Source organism: Diaporthe citri (genome assembly GCF_014595645.1).
Source record: "Diaporthe citri strain NFHF-8-4 chromosome Unknown scaffold_5, whole genome shotgun sequence".
Lineage (NCBI taxonomy): Eukaryota > Fungi > Ascomycota > Sordariomycetes > Diaporthales > Diaporthaceae > Diaporthe > Diaporthe citri.
Window position 1 is genome coordinate 3,666,741 of NW_025064850.1, and position 17,780 is coordinate 3,684,520.

Consider the following 17,780-nt stretch of genomic DNA (forward strand, 5'->3'; position numbering starts at 1 on the left):
CAGCTGTACATACAGCCCTTGCGACTCAACCCAGCAATATCGTGTCCAGTTGGCAACAGTGTCGACAGACCTGCTGGCCCCAACCAGTCCGACTCAACGTCAAAGCCCTGATGTTCCCATAGCGTCCCAAGTCCCTGCTGCACGGCCAGCGGCGCACCCGTCGCAGCCATGCTCTCCGCATTCACTGCTCGGTCCATTATCGAGCTCAAGCAGAGGGACAAGTCCAAGATAGAGACGATACTTGCTTATGGTATTTGTGCAACCCTGACCTGAGCCGTTGGTGGTACCCGTTCCTCACACTCTACTCTAGGCGACCGCGTCCTCGTCGGCCTCAACACCGGCAGTCTACGTGTCTACCGACTCAACGATCTCGAACCTCCACCAAACCTACAAGTCCAATCTACGAACGGATCAACCGCTTCCCAGGCCGATGCTGCTCCCCATGAATCCGATGCCGCGTCCCAACCGGCGCCGGCCCCCAGTAAGCCCGCCGCGAAGAAGCCTACAGACCTCCTCCGCGAGGTCGAGAAGTTCTCCAACCGCGCGATCGAGCAGCTCGCAATCATCAAGGAGGCCAACACGCTGGTGTCGCTGTCCAACTACGCCATATCGCTGCACGACTTGCAGTCCTACGAGCCCATCGACGGGTGCGCCCCGCTGCCCCGCACCAAGAACGCGTCATGCTTCGCCGTCACGAGCAACATCGTGCGGGACTCGGAGACGGGCATCCCGGAGATCATCAGCCGTATGGCCGTGGCGGTGAAGAGGAGGCTGCTCCTGTGGCGCTGGCACGAGAGCGAGCTGGCGCCCGACGTCGGCGAGGTGGTGCTGGCCGAGGCGATCCGGACGGTGACGTGGGCCAGCGCCACCAAGGTGGTCTGCGGCATGAACTCGGGCTACGTCCTCGTGGACGTGGTGTCACACGAGGTCGAGGACGTGGTCGCGCCGGGCGCCATCGCCGGCGGGCAGGGCAACCGCTTCGGGGCCATGAGCAGCGCGGGCATGGGCTACATGGGCCTCGGCGGCTACGTGCCGAGGCCGCTCGCCACCAAGCTCGCCGACGGCCAGATGCTGCTGGCCAAGGACATCAACACGCTGTTCATCACCGACGAGGGCAAGCCCCTGCCCAACAAGCGGCAGATCCCCTGGCACAGCGCCCCCGAGAGCGTCGGGTATAGCTACCCCTACATCCTCGCCCTGCAGCCGCCGGCCAAGGGCACCTTGGAGGTGCGCAACCCCGACACGTTGAGCCTCCTGCAGAACATCAGCCTTCCCGGGGCCGCCAGCCTGCATTTCCCTCCGCCGACGGTCAGCCTCGCGCATGCGGGCAAGGGGTTCCATATCAGCAGCGAAAGGGCGGTGTGGAAGATGGACGCGACGGACTACGACAGCCAGATCGAGGAGCTCGTCGGCTCCGAGAAGTACGACGAGGCGATCAGTGTGCTGGGCATGCTTGAGGATGCGCTGCTGAAGGACAAGACCCAAACGATGAGGGAGGTCAAAATGCAGAAGGCCGAGGTGCTGTTCCGGCAGAAGAAGTACCGCGAGTCCATGGACCTATTCAACGAGGATGCTGTGCACGCACCGCCCGAGAGAGTACTGCGGCTCTTCCCAAAGTCAATTGCCGGAGAGTTGTCCGCACACAGTGACGACAAGGACAGTGACAGCGAGTTGGAGCCGGATGAGACCAACGAGAAGTCGTCTGAGCCACATGATGGGGAGCATACTCGTAAAGATACCGATGCGGCTTCCTCGGCTGCCGAGGAGACACTGTCCCCAGCAACGATGGGGGCAGGTTTCGCCAGAATGCTACTAGGGCATCGTAGCAAACCAAAGGACGCAGATACAGCGTCGCTTGACTCGTCTGCGAAGCGAGGAGTGGACAATGACGACGCAGTCAGCGTCAAGAGCAAGTCATCCAAAGCAGGTGACGACAGCAATACGCTAGAAGGCAAGGACCTGAAGGAAGCTGTTCTCGAGCTCCGGGGCTTCCTCGCCGGGACGCGCGCACGTCTCCAGCGCGTGTTGGACCCTGTCAGCGGTAAGCTGAAGACCAAGATGTCACAGTCTGGCTCGAGCGAGGAAGCTCTCAAGAGTCTCATCAGCACCACCGGCGGCAGAGACGAGTCGGACGATGTACTGGAGCAGCAGCTCCAGGAGACGTTCAAGATTGTCGACACGTGCCTATTCCGCGCGTACATGTTCTCTGCGCCGACGCTAGCCAGCTCGCTGTTCCGCATTCCCAACTTCTGTGACCCGGACGTCGTCAACGAGAAGCTGGTGGAGCACGACCGGTACAACGAGCTTGTAGACTTCTTCTACGGCAAGCGGCTGCACCGACAGGCGCTGGAGCTGCTCAAGCGGTTCGGCGAGGGCGAGGAGCCAGACGAGCGCGCGCCATCACTGCACGGCCCGGCCAGGACGGTTGGATACCTGCAAAACCTGCCGCCCGAGATGATCGACCTGATCCTCGAGTTCAGCGAGTGGGCGTTGCGCCGCGCGCCGGACATGGCCATGGAAATCTTCCTGGGCGACACCGAGAACGCCGAGACGCTGCCGCGCGAGAGGGTCGTGCGCTTCCTGGACGCTATAGATACGCGCCTCGAGGTCACATACCTGGAGCACATCATCAACGAGCTGAACGACCTCACACCCGAGTACCATGAGCGCCTTGTCGATCTTCTGGTGAAGCAGCTCAAGGGCGCCGACGCGCGGGACGGGCGGGACGCGGAGTGGGAGAGGAACATGAGCAGGCTGCTTGGGTTCCTCAAGGAGTCGAGGCAGTATAGCCTGACCAGGGCTTTTACTTTACTCAAGGGTGATGGTGAGTTTTCCGAGCACCTTGCACGCACTGTCGGCCACAGATTCTGACTAGTATTCCCACACAGATCCAGCTTTCTATGAAGCTCAGGCTATTGTCCTGAGCAACATGGGCGAGGACAGGCAGGCGCTCATGATCTACGTCTTCAAATTGCAGGACTATCACAAAGCAGAAGAGTATGTTGAGCCGTTCTCTCGCTTGTTCTCATTTGCATGTCTGACACTGGCGATCTAGATACTGCAATCACGTCCACTTATCCAAAGAGACACCGACACCAAGGCCGCCGTCCTCGGGGGCGACAGGCCCCGCGGGCACATTCAAAACACAGAAGCCTTCCCCTGTGTACGAAGAGAAGAATGAGGACTCAGGCCCATCCATCTACCAGACCCTGCTGTCACTGTATCTCAATCCCCCGCCGCCACACAAGCCAAACCTCCCGCCGGCGCTCAGCCTGCTATCCAAGCACGGCTCGAGGCTCCCCGCGGCGTCGACTTTGTCGCTGATCCCGGACATGCTGCCGGTGTCGGACCTGGAGTCATACTTCCAGGGCCGGATCCGCTCGGCCAACTCGGCCGTCAACGCGAGCCGGATCATCGCGGGGCTGCGGCAAACGGAGCTGGTGGCCAGCCAGGCGCTGCTTCTCCTGGGCGACGGGGTGCCGGGCGGGCAGGGCGGGCGCAACCGCAGGGTAATCATCAGCGACGAGAGGGTGTGCGGCGTGTGCCACAAGCGCCTGGGCGGCAGCGTCGTCGCCGCGCTGCCCGACAACTCGGTCGTGCACTACGGGTGTCTGAACCGGAGCCAGAGGGCCTTCTCGTCGGCGGCCGCGAGCGTGGGGGCCGGGGCTGGTGCCGGCGAGGGCGTGGGCATGAGCGAGAGCGTGCGTAAGGCGTCGACCTGGTCTAACGCGCCGGTGAGCACGACGACGGGGCCGTGGAAGACCGGGAGGAGCGGGGGAGGCTGGGGGACGAGTCCGCGGGCAGGATTTGACGGCTGATGGACGGATTGGTATGTATGGCATGTAGTATCCGGGGGCGCATAGCATGGTCGAGGAGCATTATAGCAATACCCATCGTGCTTCTTTTCTTTCCTTCCATCCTCTTCGGTATGAGCAGCATTGATGCTTCAATCCTCTTGTACCTCCTCCTCGCCATAGTTCTGCTCCTCCTTCGCGTCGTCGACCGCAGGCTTGCCGTTCTTGACGGCCTCCTTGGCCTTGGCCTTGTCCTCCTCCATGCGCTGGGTGAGCTCCTTGTTGACCTGGTCCTGCATGATTGCCACGGCCTTGCGCAGGTCGCTCAGGTACTTGGTCTTGTCTGGGACGGTCGGGTCCACGGTGCCGGACGGGGGTGCTTGCAGCTCGTGGGTGGTGGTGAAGGGGGCGTTGGTGGGGGATGAGTAGGTCCCGGTGAGGGACAGCTTCGGGCTGTTGCCGGCCATGGTTGTTGCTCGAAGGAAGAGGAAGAGAGGAGATTACCGAGAGGTGGCTTGTCGCGTGATCACACAGTCGTCTGAGCGTTGCAGCTTGTTGCGTGACAAGGTCAAGGGAAGAATATGGTAATGAGGGCAATAACAAACCTTGCGAAGATCTTCAGTGGGCGCCTGGGTACCTTGGAATGTCTTCAACGAAGCTTTCCGAGGCTGAATAGTGGGGTGCTGTTAAGAGCAGCAGCGGCAGAGCAGGGGTCCTGGTGTGAACACCAAGGAATGGGGGATGCGGTCATCGGCGGGATCCCTTGCCTCTGCCCTGACAAGGGGTTAAAATGGGCGAGGATCGTTGATGGATTTCGCGGGTGGTCGCAGCCCCAAGGCCACGGACGGGTTGCCCGCCTCCCACTAAGACTCCAACCACCGCATCTAAACGAGCCTAGACAAGACGACTAAGAACAGAGCCTCACCTCTTCACAAGTCGCACGAGACTCTTCTTCTTTCTCCCTTTCTCTGATCAGCCCGGAGAGCGATCATCAAACGGCCCCATCGATCGATCTGCACCCGCCGGCATCCTGCGCCCAATGCACCGAGGCACAAATCAAGACGTCGAGTCGAGACGCTGGTGATCTGGGACGAACGGCGCGCCCGGTGCCTGGCATCTGATACCCGACACCTCGCCTGCCTGCCCACCGGCCAAGATGTAACAGCTCTCTCGCATGTACTGGTCCCGAACGCCGTCCCACGAGAACAACAATGCAGCCAGCACGACCCCAGCTGGGGGGTGGCAGGGCCCCTGGGAGCTTTGCGCCCCTGCCTCGAAACGAGCCGAGCCAGGGCAACAACGCATTCAACAGCAACCCAAACGCCAACGCAACCAGCAACAACTCCAGTGCCAACAACAATAACAACAGGATCCAGGGCGACTCGCAATCCTTCTACTCCTCGGGTGTTAATGCTGCTGCTGCCGCCGCCGCCGCCGCTTCTGCAGACCTGCCACCACCTCAGCGGCCGCGAGTGCGACGGGTCGAATCATCCTCGAGCGAAGACTCCATCTCCATACATATCGCGAAAGCACGCAGTCCTACGTCACAGTACAACCCACAGTTCCCACAACAGGCACCATCGCCTGCGCCTGGCTCTTCCACCCCCTCCTACACACAGTTCACGACCGCCCACTCCAATTCCAGCGCCGCCAGCCTGCAAAACTTCTCCCGCCCGACCCCCTCGCCCCTCGCCAACGCCGCCGCTGCCGCCGTCGCAGCGAGGTCAGTGGCCGGTAGCCATGACCCACAACTCCGCAACGCTTCGCCTCTGACCCTGCCTCCATCCACCGCGAGTAACACCGGCATGAGCAGACCTCTGGGCCATTCGCGCAAGCACTCGCAGAACGCCGGTGTCTTCGAGCCGTCCTTGCCTTCTATCTCCACATCGAATCTATCCTCTTACGGCGGTATGTCTCAACAATCACCCAGCCAGCGCGACCTTCCCGCGAGCCATATCGCGGCGCAGGCCGCCGTCCTAAGCCACCAGCAGTCGCAGCAGATGCTGCAACATTCAAGACAGCGCTCGCAGACAGTGCCTACGCCAAGCGATCACTACGAAGCCCCACAGCCGACGGGCAAGAGAGGTAGCGGTCAGCTGAACCCCCCGGTGCTGAGCTTGACGGAGGCGAGCGCGCCGAGGGAAACAGGATTTGGCAGCCAGGGATATCACAACGGGCTACTCGGGAGCAACGCTGCCACCACGGCGGCCAACGTTGTCTTCCCTCGATCTGGACAGACGTCACCAATATCGAGCCAACTACCACCCCAGCCTCCACCGCCGCCGCCGCCCCTGCCGGAGAAAAAGCCAGAGAAGTCGTCCAAGGTGAAACTGTTCTCTCGGCCCGGCAAGATCGGCACCAAGGGCGAGTCGAAGGACAAGCCGCTGCCCAGTCCGAGCAAGATCGGTTCCGCCCTTTCTGCCTTGCAGAGGGCCAACTTCAGCACTACGAGTCTGGACTCTACGGGCCAGTCTTTCTACAATATGGCGAATGCCTCCTCGGCGACGATACGGCCCGTCGACCCGCCCGCTGAGAAAGAGGCGAAGGAGAAGAAACACCACTTCTTGTCCAGGCAAAGGATCAAGCCCAAGGACAAAGATGACTACCACCTGCAGCTGTCGTCTGCAGCGAGCAACTCGCGACCAACAGACCCAAGCGCCCCGAGCAGTATTTATAATTTCAACGTACCATCTAGCCCCGGCCCGAACTCGAGCGCGTTCAACTCGGGCACATTCAAGAATATCAGTGGGCTTGACCTACGACATGGTGGGCGAGCACTGAGACACGGCCGCAAGGAGGAAAAGGCCGATGTAAATGAATCCGTCAGCAATCCGAACGACTGGGCCGGGCCGGGAAGCTTGGGGTCCATGCACGCACACCCTATGTACCAGGAGCCGATTGACTCGGCCAAGTATGGCCTTAACAGCATGTCAATGGACGATGCCTGGCCGTACCTGAGAGCAAAACTCCTCGTCATCTTCGAGGCTGAAGAGCTTAAGCTGCCGATCGAGGACTTCAACCGCGTTGTGATACTGCACCTCCAGTACTGCATACAACGGCGATCTCCAAACATGGTCTTGGAAGACCTTCGTGGCCTGCTGCAGACAGGGTTCCTCAGCCTCGACCGAAATCTCCTCAAGGGCGCTGAAGACCGCATGATACCCGCCCTGGTAGACGCCTGGATGGCCGTCTTCACACACATCACGCCTTACCTACAGGCGGTATTCTTGCCTCTGGACCAGGAATTCGCCGGCAACGGCACGCTCATGACGCCGGACCAGGCCCGCGACTTCTGGGGCGGTGTGATAGCCAGCTCGCCGGCAGCCGACGGCAATATCAACCTTGCCCCGGCGTCGGCGGTACTCGACATACGCACGCTGGTGCTCACGAGCTTCCGGGACGTGGTGATCCTGCCGCGATACGAGAAACTTAAGACCATGTTCTCGCGGCTGTCGCTAGAGTTCCTGCCGGGCATGGCGCTCGCGAGCCCGATGCAGGCCGACACCTTCATGTCCACCTCCCCCGGCGCAGAGTCGGCACCGGGGCTCCCATTCGTGCCGCAACAGAGACCGGGCACGGCCATGTCCCTGGACCCCTCTACGGCAAGCTACAACTCGACGTCGACGACGCTCCTGGGCGACCTGGCCGCGGGCGGGCGCAGCCGGGGCCTGTCCAACGTCTCGTTCGCGTCGAGCGGGGCGCACAGCAACGGCGGGTCGGACTCGCTGAACATGTCGTCGGCGCACTCGCTGCGGCCCCCGAAGCTGACGCCCGGGAATAGCAGCCTCAGCCTGGGCGGCGGCGGCGGGCCAGGGCCGGGATCCTCGTCGACGTCGCTGCTCGGCCTGTCGCTCCGCGAGCAGAACGTCGAGGACAGCAAGCAGGTCACCGAGATGGTCGGGCGGATGCTGCAGTGCATGAGCGTGCTGGCGGGGACGGGCCAGGGCGATGACGACGGCACGAAGTCGGTGCAGGAGCTGAGCCGGCTGCTGAAGCTCAACTGGCTCGGCAGGGGCCGCACGGGAAGGAACAGGAGGGGCATCGTCGGCGGACGGGTCGCGAGAGGCAACAGCAACCGCGAGGAGATCAGCGTTGCTTAGAAGGCCAAAGACTGATTATGCCTCTCTTCCTGTTGCGAGGTTTGTGCGGGTCGTGCCCGTTGTATGATTACATTTGGAGTTGGCTATGTTGGGTGTGCTTTCATGGATTTTACGAAGAACAAAAAGAGAGGGCAGGACGCAATCTGTCTTTGCTGCAAGGCGCACAGGAATACACACATGGGGACATGCCCTCCGTTCGGAAGGCTGCTTTAGGTTGAGGGAAAGACACAATGTGATTATTCGATCAAGTCGTATTTATTCATGTCTGCGTGTCTATATGAAATCAAGAAAAGTCAAGCGATGGCTGTGCTCAAAAATTTCAACATCCATGCATCGCCGAATCCCTTCACAACACGAGATGCCTACCACAGTCCAGCGGGCTAGTGGAACCTAGAGAACTTGAACCCGGTCAGCATCTGTGTTGATAACGGTGACGGTTTCAACGACGAAGAGTTTTTGTTGATCAATCAGACATCCAAGGAAGAAATGACCTCTCATCTGTTCACCTATAGGCTTGAACGGGAACTCGAGTGGAAACTGCGAACGTTGATGGAAATTTCATCATGCGATCAGGGAGGGGGAGGAGGCGATAAAAAGAAAGGACGACGTAGTACGAACCTTGGCATGTGATAGGTCGTGAGATGCTGGCGAGGTTAGCATTTCAGCATGTCTGGGGATAGCAAGTGTCGAGTGTTCCTGTGATTTGCGAGGTCAGCAAATGGCCCATCGCGTAATCGCGTCGTCAAGACGCTCGTGCTGAGTGGTCGTGTGCAACAAAACAAGGGGTCCTTCATAGATTCAGACAGAAAATACTGGCAAGTAACAGGTATCGTCAATGCAGCTTGCGAAGGCGCACGCGAGGGAACCCGAACAGACTAGATTTCTTCATGGTCGATTCAGTTGGGAAAAGAAGACGTTTGCTTAAAGTTGTCATCAAATGAAGGTTTGGGGGAGTGCTTGTCGCTGTTTTGAGTGCTCGATGTGGCTTAGAAAAAAAGAGAAGGGCGCGAGCCTACCTGTAGTACTGACGTCCCGACCCTCGAACAGCAAACCAGGCGCGTCGGGGTCGAAAAGCATGCTGATGCTCGCCCGCTGTGCGCGAGCTAGATGCTTCTGAGGGGCGGGACGTCGCGTCGTATCGAGACGAGCGCAGGAAGAGGAAGGTTGGTGGTTGGCAAGAAGGTGAACAGAGGTTGTGAAGGTTTGCTGCAATGAGGCCGAGAATTTTATAGCATTCGGCGGCCGGGTGGGACCTTTATGGAAGTTGAGGGAAAAACCTAGCCAGTGTCTAGCGCTGCAAGATTGTCATACCCACCTGCTGATCTCGGCCGGCATTGGCTGGGCCGGAACCCTGTCGGGCCGGGTCGCAAAGTTTTGGAGACTACATGTTTTAGTTGCCTACGCCGTGGTAAGTGCATATCAGGAGACGGCAGCACTAGCGTGGCCTGGTCAGGAGCCCAAACGGATCCCATCGTGTCCAGGGTACCCGGGCGGTCTGGTCCGGCCCATCTAGGAGCTCTCGAGGAGAACTAGACTGGATGAGAATTGCCGCGGTCAGCAGTAAGCTCCAACTCAGCACCCGTTCGGGCCGGATAAGGCTCCCAACCGCTCCGCGGCTACTAATAGGTAGGTGCATTGCGAGATGAGGCAGATTGCCCGGTTGAGTAGACAGGCAGACTGGCAGAAAAGTCGGCGTCGACTCGACTCGACGGGGGGCAAGGGGCGTGGCTATTTCAACAATCTGACTGTCAGAGGGCCGGCATCACGCGCCCGTGCCCTGCCCTGCGGGGAGTCCCGTGCTCTATGAGTGGACAGCTCAGGGACTTCTGAGACGGCATACGGAATAGGTCTGGCCCCCTTTCCTGCATAATAAACTCTGCCCGCCCTCTGCCCGTATCATCATCATCACGATATGCGACGTTTGAAGGTCATGTTGTAGCTGTCGCTGCTTGCTGCTGGGACTTGGTCAGAGAAGTCGGGATTTCCAGATCGGAAGACCTTTTTATTAATTGGGATCAGAGTCTGATGCTTTTCTCACTGCCCGCTGCCCTCGGTCTGGGGGGTTTTGTTCTTCTGCTCTCTGTAGGTATGCTGGTTATATTTTTTAGCTATCCAAAGACAAGGTGCTGTCAGCCAGCCGGCCAGCCGGCCAGCCAGCCAGCCAAGTTCCCCCCGCCCCGTTAGCCACATATTCGATTGGGCAATCGTCGGCCATCCGCGCATCGGCTTTGGGCTTGGCCTTCCCCATCCCATCGCCTTTTTTGGAGCACCCACGTTGTGCAGCTGCACCGCATCTCCCTCTACCTTGCCATAGAGGGTCCCCCCCCCCCAATCTTGTCCCCGTCCCTCCTTGCTCTGCCCGTGGGCCCCTGGCAGCTCTGCTGTCTCCAGTCCCAGTCCAGTCCAGTCCCGGCCCAGTCCAGTCCCAGACACGTCGATCCGCTGCACCAGCCTCGACCGTCGACATCCTGCACCTGAACCTGCACTGCACCTTGGAAATCCCACCACCCCCCGACTGCTGCCACCTCTGCTGCCCACCGCCGCCCACCCACTCTCCCACTTCACGACCGGCTTCAAAACAGCCTTGCTCTGTCGTGCTGTCGTGTCGCTCGGCCACCGCTGCTCCTCGTCCCCACTTGCTCTACCGGCCTGGGCAATTGCAAATCACACGCACACACACTTTGGGTGCAGCACGGCACGCCCTATTGCTCCCCAGACATCAATCAACCTGGTCCCAACGTCCGTCAGCCACCCGCCGTCCGTTTGACTCCCGCCCTGTGCCTTAATCATCCGTCCTTCCTTGTTCGGTTTGGACCCAGCCCTGCCAACCCGCATCCCGTCCTTGTTCGATATAATCCACGGCGATCACTCGCTCCTCGCGCCGCCGTCCTCTGCTTCGCGATTGTGCCGACGATCCTCCGCGACCGCCTCCAGAGTCCCCGTCGCATCGACGCGACCCGCCGCACGCCCCGACCGTCCGCCATTGGTGTTGGTGTTGGTGACTGCGCCTGCTGCGAAAAAAGTCGGCCCCGGTCCATCAATCGCCCGCCCTCTGCCCCCTTCCCTCTTGCAAGAGCCAGCGCATGCGACTCTGAGAGCACAGGATAGGCACGACGTACATAGCCACGCCGCGGAGGGTCGAAGATGATGGCAAGCATGCAGGTGCCGCAGAACTTCCCACATCCTGGTGGCATGCAGCACCCCGGTGTCCCTCCCGGCCATCATATGGCTCCAGGCATGGCTCACAACCCCAGCCAGCCCGGCTCCCAGCCCGGAATTCCACACCACCTCGCTCACCAGATGGCCGTCTCCGGCGCTGGCGGTCAGGTAAACCCAGCCCTCATGGGCGCGGGAATGCCCCCCGGTGCAAACGCCCACGCCATGCAGCATTTAAACCCCAACGTCCAGCACATGTTCCCCCAGCAGCCCGTGACCCAGATGAACTGTGAGTGGCCTTGTGCGCGACGAGCATCGCCTCCCCCCTCCCTCCTCTTGCCCTCAGATTGCGTCTGGGCTGACCTCAATTACCTCAGATGCAGCCGCACAACAGCACATGCAACAACAGCGCCTCCAGGCACTGCAACAGCAGCAGAGACAGATGATGGCGCAGCAGATGTACGGCAACATGCCAGGAGGTATGCAGATGATGGGCAACATGCAGATCAATCCCGCGCAGATGGCACAGTTCCAAGCGATGCAGCAGAGGCAGATGGCAGCTCGTCAGCAGCAGGCGCCAAACCCACAACAACAGGTAAGCTTGCACCCCCATCGGCAGCACTCGGTCGCCACTCTCTACACGTCGCAGGCGATCTGACCTCGGCATTCACAGGCCCTTCTGGCGGCGCAACAGCAGCAGCTGATACAGGCACAACACCATCAACAACAGCAGGCGGCAAACCAGCAGATGGCTCAGGGGCAACACCCGAATCAGCCCGGTCAGATGAACACCCAGCAGATCAATCTCGCCCAACTCCAGGCAATGCACCAGGCCCAGCAGGCCCAGCAGCAGCAGGCTCAACAGCAGCAGCAGCAGCAGCAGGCCCAGCAGCAACAGCAGCAACAGGCTCAGCAGCAGCAGCAGCAGCAACAACAAGCCCAGCAGCAGCAACAACAAGCCCAGCAACAGCAACAGCAGCAGCAGCAGCAGCAGCAGCAAGCCGCCCAGCAGCAGGCTTCTCACCAAACTCCTCCTCAGCAGCAGCCACAACAGCCGCAAGCCCAGCCTGGGCCACCGCAGCCAACACCTCAGCAGCAGATGGGACAGGGCGGACCTGCGCAAGCTAACGGCCCTCAGCCAAACCAGGGCCAGCCACAAGGTCCGAACCAGGCCCAGCCGAGCCAGCAGCAGCCTTCGCAGCCTCCGCAGCCAGCCCAGCAGCCGCCTCAGGCGCAAGCTCAACCAAACCAGCCACAGGCCGCACAGCTGGTCGCTGCGCAACACCAGGCTAGTATGATGGCTCAGGCGCAGAAGCGCGAGGGTATGAAAGGGCACTGTTTGCTTCGGCTTATGAACTTCCAAGAGCATCTTAGTGGCTACTCATCCGTAAGTCCTGGTGTGTTGTGATTCACCAATTCTGGCATGAAGGCTAACTCATCTGTCACAGCAAGCCAAAGATAAAGACATTGCACACTGGCAAGAATTTGTGCATCGTTTCTTTTCTCCTAGGGGTATGTACCGAACCAATGTCCGCAACAAAGCGGACACGGAGGCTTCAGGCGACAAGCAGATAGAGATGAACTACCCGGCTATCCCGCACTACTTCCAGGCCAGCGGTGCGTCCAAGATAGAATTGCAGCTCGGCCAGGGGACGACAGACAAGCCGTTGCCGGGTGACTGCCATTTCATCGAGAACAGCAACGCCAGTGTCACAATGTGGTTCGAGACATCACACGTAGGTTTTCTCCGGGTCTCCATCCTTGAATTGCTTACTTAACATCTCTTTTGATCAGGTGGTACACATTGGCAACCTCCGTCTCCAGTTTGACGCCGAGTCGAAAATCGATCTGTTCGAGTTTGTGTCGACAGATCATGACGAGTATGTCTCGAGGACTGTGGTTGTTGATGGCGCGAAGCCCAATCACCAGTGGATCAAGGAGTGGCGCACGGTCAACTCGGAAAACTCACAAGCGTCCCCTGAAATGAGCAAGAAGAGCAAGCCCCGACCGAAGAAAAGCCCTCAGAATCCGCCCCCAGACCTCGACATCCCCCATTCCGCCGTCAAGCACGGTGTAGGGATCACGGAGCAGCAATTTCAATTCCTAGAGGTACTGAATCCAACATCTACTTTGTAGCTTGGATCGACACTAACGTAGGGGCCGACAGATTGTCGAGGTCATGGGCACGATGAACCCCCTATTCCAAGCCGCCCATCAGCATCCGACTATGAGCGCCTACCAGGTCTTGGACGATTATGTTTCAAACCAGATCCCCCAGCCTGGTGCACCGGCCATGAACGGTCAGGTCATGCCAAGCGGTCCGCGGACCCCAAGTTTCGGCCAGTTCCCAATGGGCGCGAGCCCTCACGCCGCGCATCTCCAGCTGCCAGGCTCACCGCATGTTGGCAGCCCGGCAGCGGGTGCAATGCAGGCACCCGCCATGGCAATGCAGCACAGCCAGCAGGGGAGCAGCTCAAACGCTAGCGCCACCACGTCACCAGCCGGTCAGAAGAGGAGACGCCCCTCCGGTGTAAAGGTTGAGGAAGACGCCCCCGGAAATGCGCCCACGCCATCAGCTGCCGGTGGCGTTCCGCAGGTCAACGGAGTTGCCGGCAACAAGACGAAGCCCCCGACGCCCAGGATGCAGAAGAGGATGAAAGGCAACCCAGCATAGAACGAACTGCTGGCAAGCCAATAGCAAGTTGCTCGAGACGGGAGGCGGGACGCAGTGTAGAACGGGCGAAGCGGCGCCGTAACAGGCTTCGGGGACCTTGGGTTCTTGGGCATCCTCTTCGGCCGGCGTTTAAATCCTTACCAAGCATGGCGGCGGCATCTTCAATATCATGACCGGCGTTCGGTATTACCACGTCTTTTCTTTAATCAGCCGTTTCCTCCGCCAGGACCCGATTCGAAGCCGCGTGGGGCACAACACAGCCGAGGACTCACGCGTGAGCCTCGTCAATCGAAACATCGGCTCAAGATTTGAGGCAGCCTCAAAGATGACTTATCTGATAATCATTGTGGCGCCCCACGAACTGCCTTCAACCTCCACGCAACGACGCAGAGCTTACTACGGAGTTGGCGAAGGCAGTTGCGGACCTCAAAGGTTGCAAAACTTACTGCTTTCCCCCGAATCGGCCGGCAGAACGTCTATTGCAACCCATTGAAAGGCAGCAACAGGGCTTCAGCGCAATGTATCACGATAACAGCAATGTTGCTTTCAACCCTTGGAGAACGACGTAAAACACAAGGGCGCCAATGCAACACGAATGATAATGAGAACCCAGTGCTCTTCAACCGAGAGAGCCTTGGTACGCTGCTACTTGTACGATAATCCCTGGGGAGGTTTACTGCTTTTGTGGCGTTCATTGGTGACATACAACCCCAATTATTTGTTCGCGCTGCATAATCATCAACGGGAGAAAATAATCTTTTTCTATTTTTGGACAGTTGGTCATCTTTTCGGACTGGGTGACGACGCGAGGCTGAGATGTGCAGCAGGGCGGTGGCCATCAGGTCCCCGAAGAAAAGCAAATCACGGTCGCTGGTGTTAACGGGAATTCTGGGTATCTTAATGGGTATCGTGGGGTATTTGTTATTATTTTCATACTTGGTTGATCTCTACTTGTTCAGGGCTCGGCGTCGGTGTGGGCTTTTGGTAGCAATGATGTCTTCAGTAGTAGCCGCTTGGACGAGGTTCGTTCTGATCAGAGCCATGGAAAGAAAGTCAATCATACCCAAATTCAACATAACAAGCTTCTTCGTCTTCTCTGCTTCGTGCGTGGTTGTCTCAGCCAGATGCCCACCAAGTAGGGGTGAGTGAGTCCATCCGCTTCACTTCAAGCCCGGAGGACCGGAGCAGAGTGTTCCCAAGCGCTCCCCCTGAAAATGCATGCGACATTCCTAAAAATTATCAAGCAAGTACAAGTACCCATTCAAGCACCACCCCCTTCGCGCACACTCACGCCCGTGATCGAGTCTCTATCAATTGCAAAGGTCTAAACACACTTTTTGCGACTCGCCAGATTCAATATATCGGCGCTGAATCGCATAAGCTGAACAGAACATTTAGACTGCTTGCAATACGTCGTCTTATGTGCGTAAGGTAGGTGGTGCTTGAGTGGGTAGATGGACTTACCCTCAGGTCACCTTTGTAGTCCCGGTACCTGTCAAGGGGAACAGCCTGCTCGTGCGGTGCCCCCGTACGGATGAGCTGCGCTGTCTGCCAGTGTTTTACACGGTGGATGTCTTTTATGTTCCAAAAGCCATAATTAACACTTGGGTGCAAGCGTGAGAGAAACTCGCACGAGTCTACACTGAAGGACTATGGATGGAACTCTCATCCGAATAGTAGTCGGACCCTTATTGTCTGATGTCCGCATCTGCCATGTCCATCAAAATGTAGTCAACTTCGCAGGATATTCCGGACAAGTGGAAGTGAACTTGCATGGGAGAGAGGCGAATGATGACAATTTCTAACAGATTCATTCGGAATTCGAGCAAGTATTCTTTGGTTTTTGAGCAGGAAACATGGGAACGCAATATTAAAACGGTGGCAGGACACGGTATACCATGGCCTGCAAGAGTAGTACAACTATATTACTATACATCTAGCTGTGGGCTTGATGTTGTCTTGTACTGATTTCAATCATATCTGTGACGGCAGGGTATATCCAATAAATCATTTCACCGCATGATGAACATGTGACCGCAACACGTTCACGAATGTTAGACAGTTCCCTGTATCAACGATGCTGACCAGGTGCTCGATAGCAAGTGCGTGGTGTTTACAGCTACAGACCAGCCGCTTCGCAGCCTCGAGAAGACACAGCCATGGGCATGGTTTCATGGCCTCTGCCTATCTGATGGTGAATACTGATGCGGGAGATTTGTACTTCTCAGCGATAAGAATATGGCTTACCCCAACGTGTTTAATGAATTGCCATGCAACTCCGAACTGCCTGAGTCAACACCACAGACGCACCACACATCTTGTGAGGTGCCAGATTAGCACATGGCATGATAATAGACGTATCTTCATGCTGTTAAGTGTAGACCGGCATCTGCTGGGTGGATGAGATTGATATGGACACTGTCACCTTGCCGGACATGTTCCCTCACCCCCTTGAACTGTCCAACAAAGTAAGAGAATACATTGTTAGTTTATTGGACTAGAGACATTAAAAAACTTGCATAGTAAGACTCGGCCTTTGTCCAGTACTTTGATCTCCACACATAGCATGTTGAGTGGAAGGCAAACTCCGGGCTGTTGGTGATATTTCCCCAAGGCATAAATAGGATCTTGAAGGTAAAGGCTATGATTTTCAATTGTCTTGTTCGTAGATTCTCGCAGTGAGTAATCGTCTCTCTAACTATTATCATACAACCCGGCCTTTTCATCATGAAGTTAGGTATCGTTACTTTTGTTAAGAGACGTTACGAAAGATGCGCGACTACCATTATGAGCCCCTAAATGAACACAACTGTGTGCCATTTACCCTAGATAGCTCTTGAGGTCAAGATGAAGCTTCTCTTAAATAAAATTAACTTTGCCGAATATCACCTTGCACTTTGTGTAAACAGCACTGGGCCACTGAATGCCAGAACACCTGTGATCAACCGAACAGCCAACATGTCTTGTTACCACCACCGGAGTCAAACCATAGCCGACATTGCATGGCGGTCTCGTCGCTGTCTCATACAAGAATTTGCCAGCATCATTAGAAACAGCACGTGATCATTCTGAAAGTGAATTTATGCTCTTTGGAGCTCGGTGCTGGCCTGGCATGAAACGGTATAGGTGATAAATCTCGAACCCTCAAGACATAACTAGAGCGACATACAAATGAGCTCGATGAGTGGAAGAGAAGATATGACCAGTACCAGATGACACTCATCACTGACAAGTGATGATATAACTTCGAACTTGACCTTTCTTACAGAGCTTCACATGCAAGGCGTTTCCTCTAGGCGGGAACTGCGTACATACCCGAAGGGCTCCACCATGACTGCGTACGTCGATTAAGTTGCCAAGCCATATTCTCGATACGATGATTTCTCTATCCTTCCAGAGAGCTTCCCAACACAAGACGCCGTATATCGTGTCCACCAAAATCCATAATCCACACGACATGCCAGGCGTAGCAACACCGCCCGTGGGGCAGCCCCTTTGGAGCAGTTGAGCCCCAGTTGTTGTTTCGACAAAGAAATTGTGCACAGTGCATCGCAATGCATGAGACTACACGCTGCAGACTTCATTGTGATACTCAAACAGTCCAACTGACATCAGACAGAGAGGCAGCACAAGGCAAATAAAGGGCTTTTGGGATGGGAAGTATCCGAGGTTCATCGCACGTCCCTAGGCTTCGAAGCACCATTTCACTAGGTATGCAAACGGGAATAACCATCAAACGCAATATACGCACTTGGCTGCAATACACCTGAGCACCAAACGTTTCTTAATGTGCGTTCAACTACTCGGCAATAGAAGCAGCGAAGCTTGGGAACTGCAAAGCAAGCAAGGCTTTGATTCTAGAGCGTCATGAGGGAGAGCAACAGCAAAGCAAAACCATGTCGTCAAAGCGATCAAATTCGGAAAAATACCATTTGAGTAGTGAGACCGGGAGGACAGGACCGTACGCGGTGAACAATCAGAGGGGGAACAGAACGCATGTCCATCGCCTCTGCCGGCCGTCTACACCCTTCCTCTTGGGAATCTCGGACTTCCACG

At 57.3% G+C, this 17,780-nt stretch overlaps 4 protein-coding genes across 4 annotated transcripts; 3 read left to right on the forward strand and 1 right to left on the reverse strand.

Annotated features, from left to right (window-relative positions):
* Nucleotides 1-168: 168 nt before the first annotated feature.
* On the forward strand, nucleotides 169-3,818 carry INS49_011623 (uncharacterized protein; the record flags this gene model as incomplete). Its single annotated transcript, XM_043172336.1, has 4 exons — nucleotides 169-250; nucleotides 311-2,824; nucleotides 2,889-2,997; nucleotides 3,056-3,818. The coding sequence occupies 4 exons, from the start codon at nucleotides 169-171 to the stop codon at nucleotides 3,816-3,818; spliced, it is 3,468 nt and encodes a 1,155-aa protein (XP_043024081.1).
* Nucleotides 3,819-3,946: 128 nt separating this feature from the next.
* Nucleotides 3,947-4,261, reverse strand: INS49_011624 (uncharacterized protein; the record flags this gene model as incomplete). The annotated part of the gene is made up of 1 exon (XM_043172337.1): nucleotides 3,947-4,261. One exon carries the CDS (start codon nucleotides 4,259-4,261, stop codon nucleotides 3,947-3,949), a length of 315 nt encoding a protein of 104 aa, XP_043024082.1.
* A 744-nt stretch (nucleotides 4,262-5,005) lies between these two features.
* Nucleotides 5,006-7,894, forward strand: INS49_011625 (uncharacterized protein; the record flags this gene model as incomplete). The annotated part of the gene is made up of 1 exon (XM_043172338.1): nucleotides 5,006-7,894. The coding sequence occupies one exon, from the start codon at nucleotides 5,006-5,008 to the stop codon at nucleotides 7,892-7,894; it is 2,889 nt and encodes a 962-aa protein (XP_043024083.1).
* Nucleotides 7,895-11,275: 3,381 nt separating this feature from the next.
* Nucleotides 11,276-13,724, forward strand: INS49_011626 (uncharacterized protein; the record flags this gene model as incomplete). The annotated part of the gene is made up of 6 exons (XM_043172339.1): nucleotides 11,276-11,339; nucleotides 11,428-11,645; nucleotides 11,724-12,437; nucleotides 12,499-12,786; nucleotides 12,845-13,159; nucleotides 13,218-13,724. 6 exons carry the CDS (start codon nucleotides 11,276-11,278, stop codon nucleotides 13,722-13,724), a joined length of 2,106 nt encoding a protein of 701 aa, XP_043024084.1.
* Nucleotides 13,725-17,780: the final 4,056 nt, after the last annotated feature.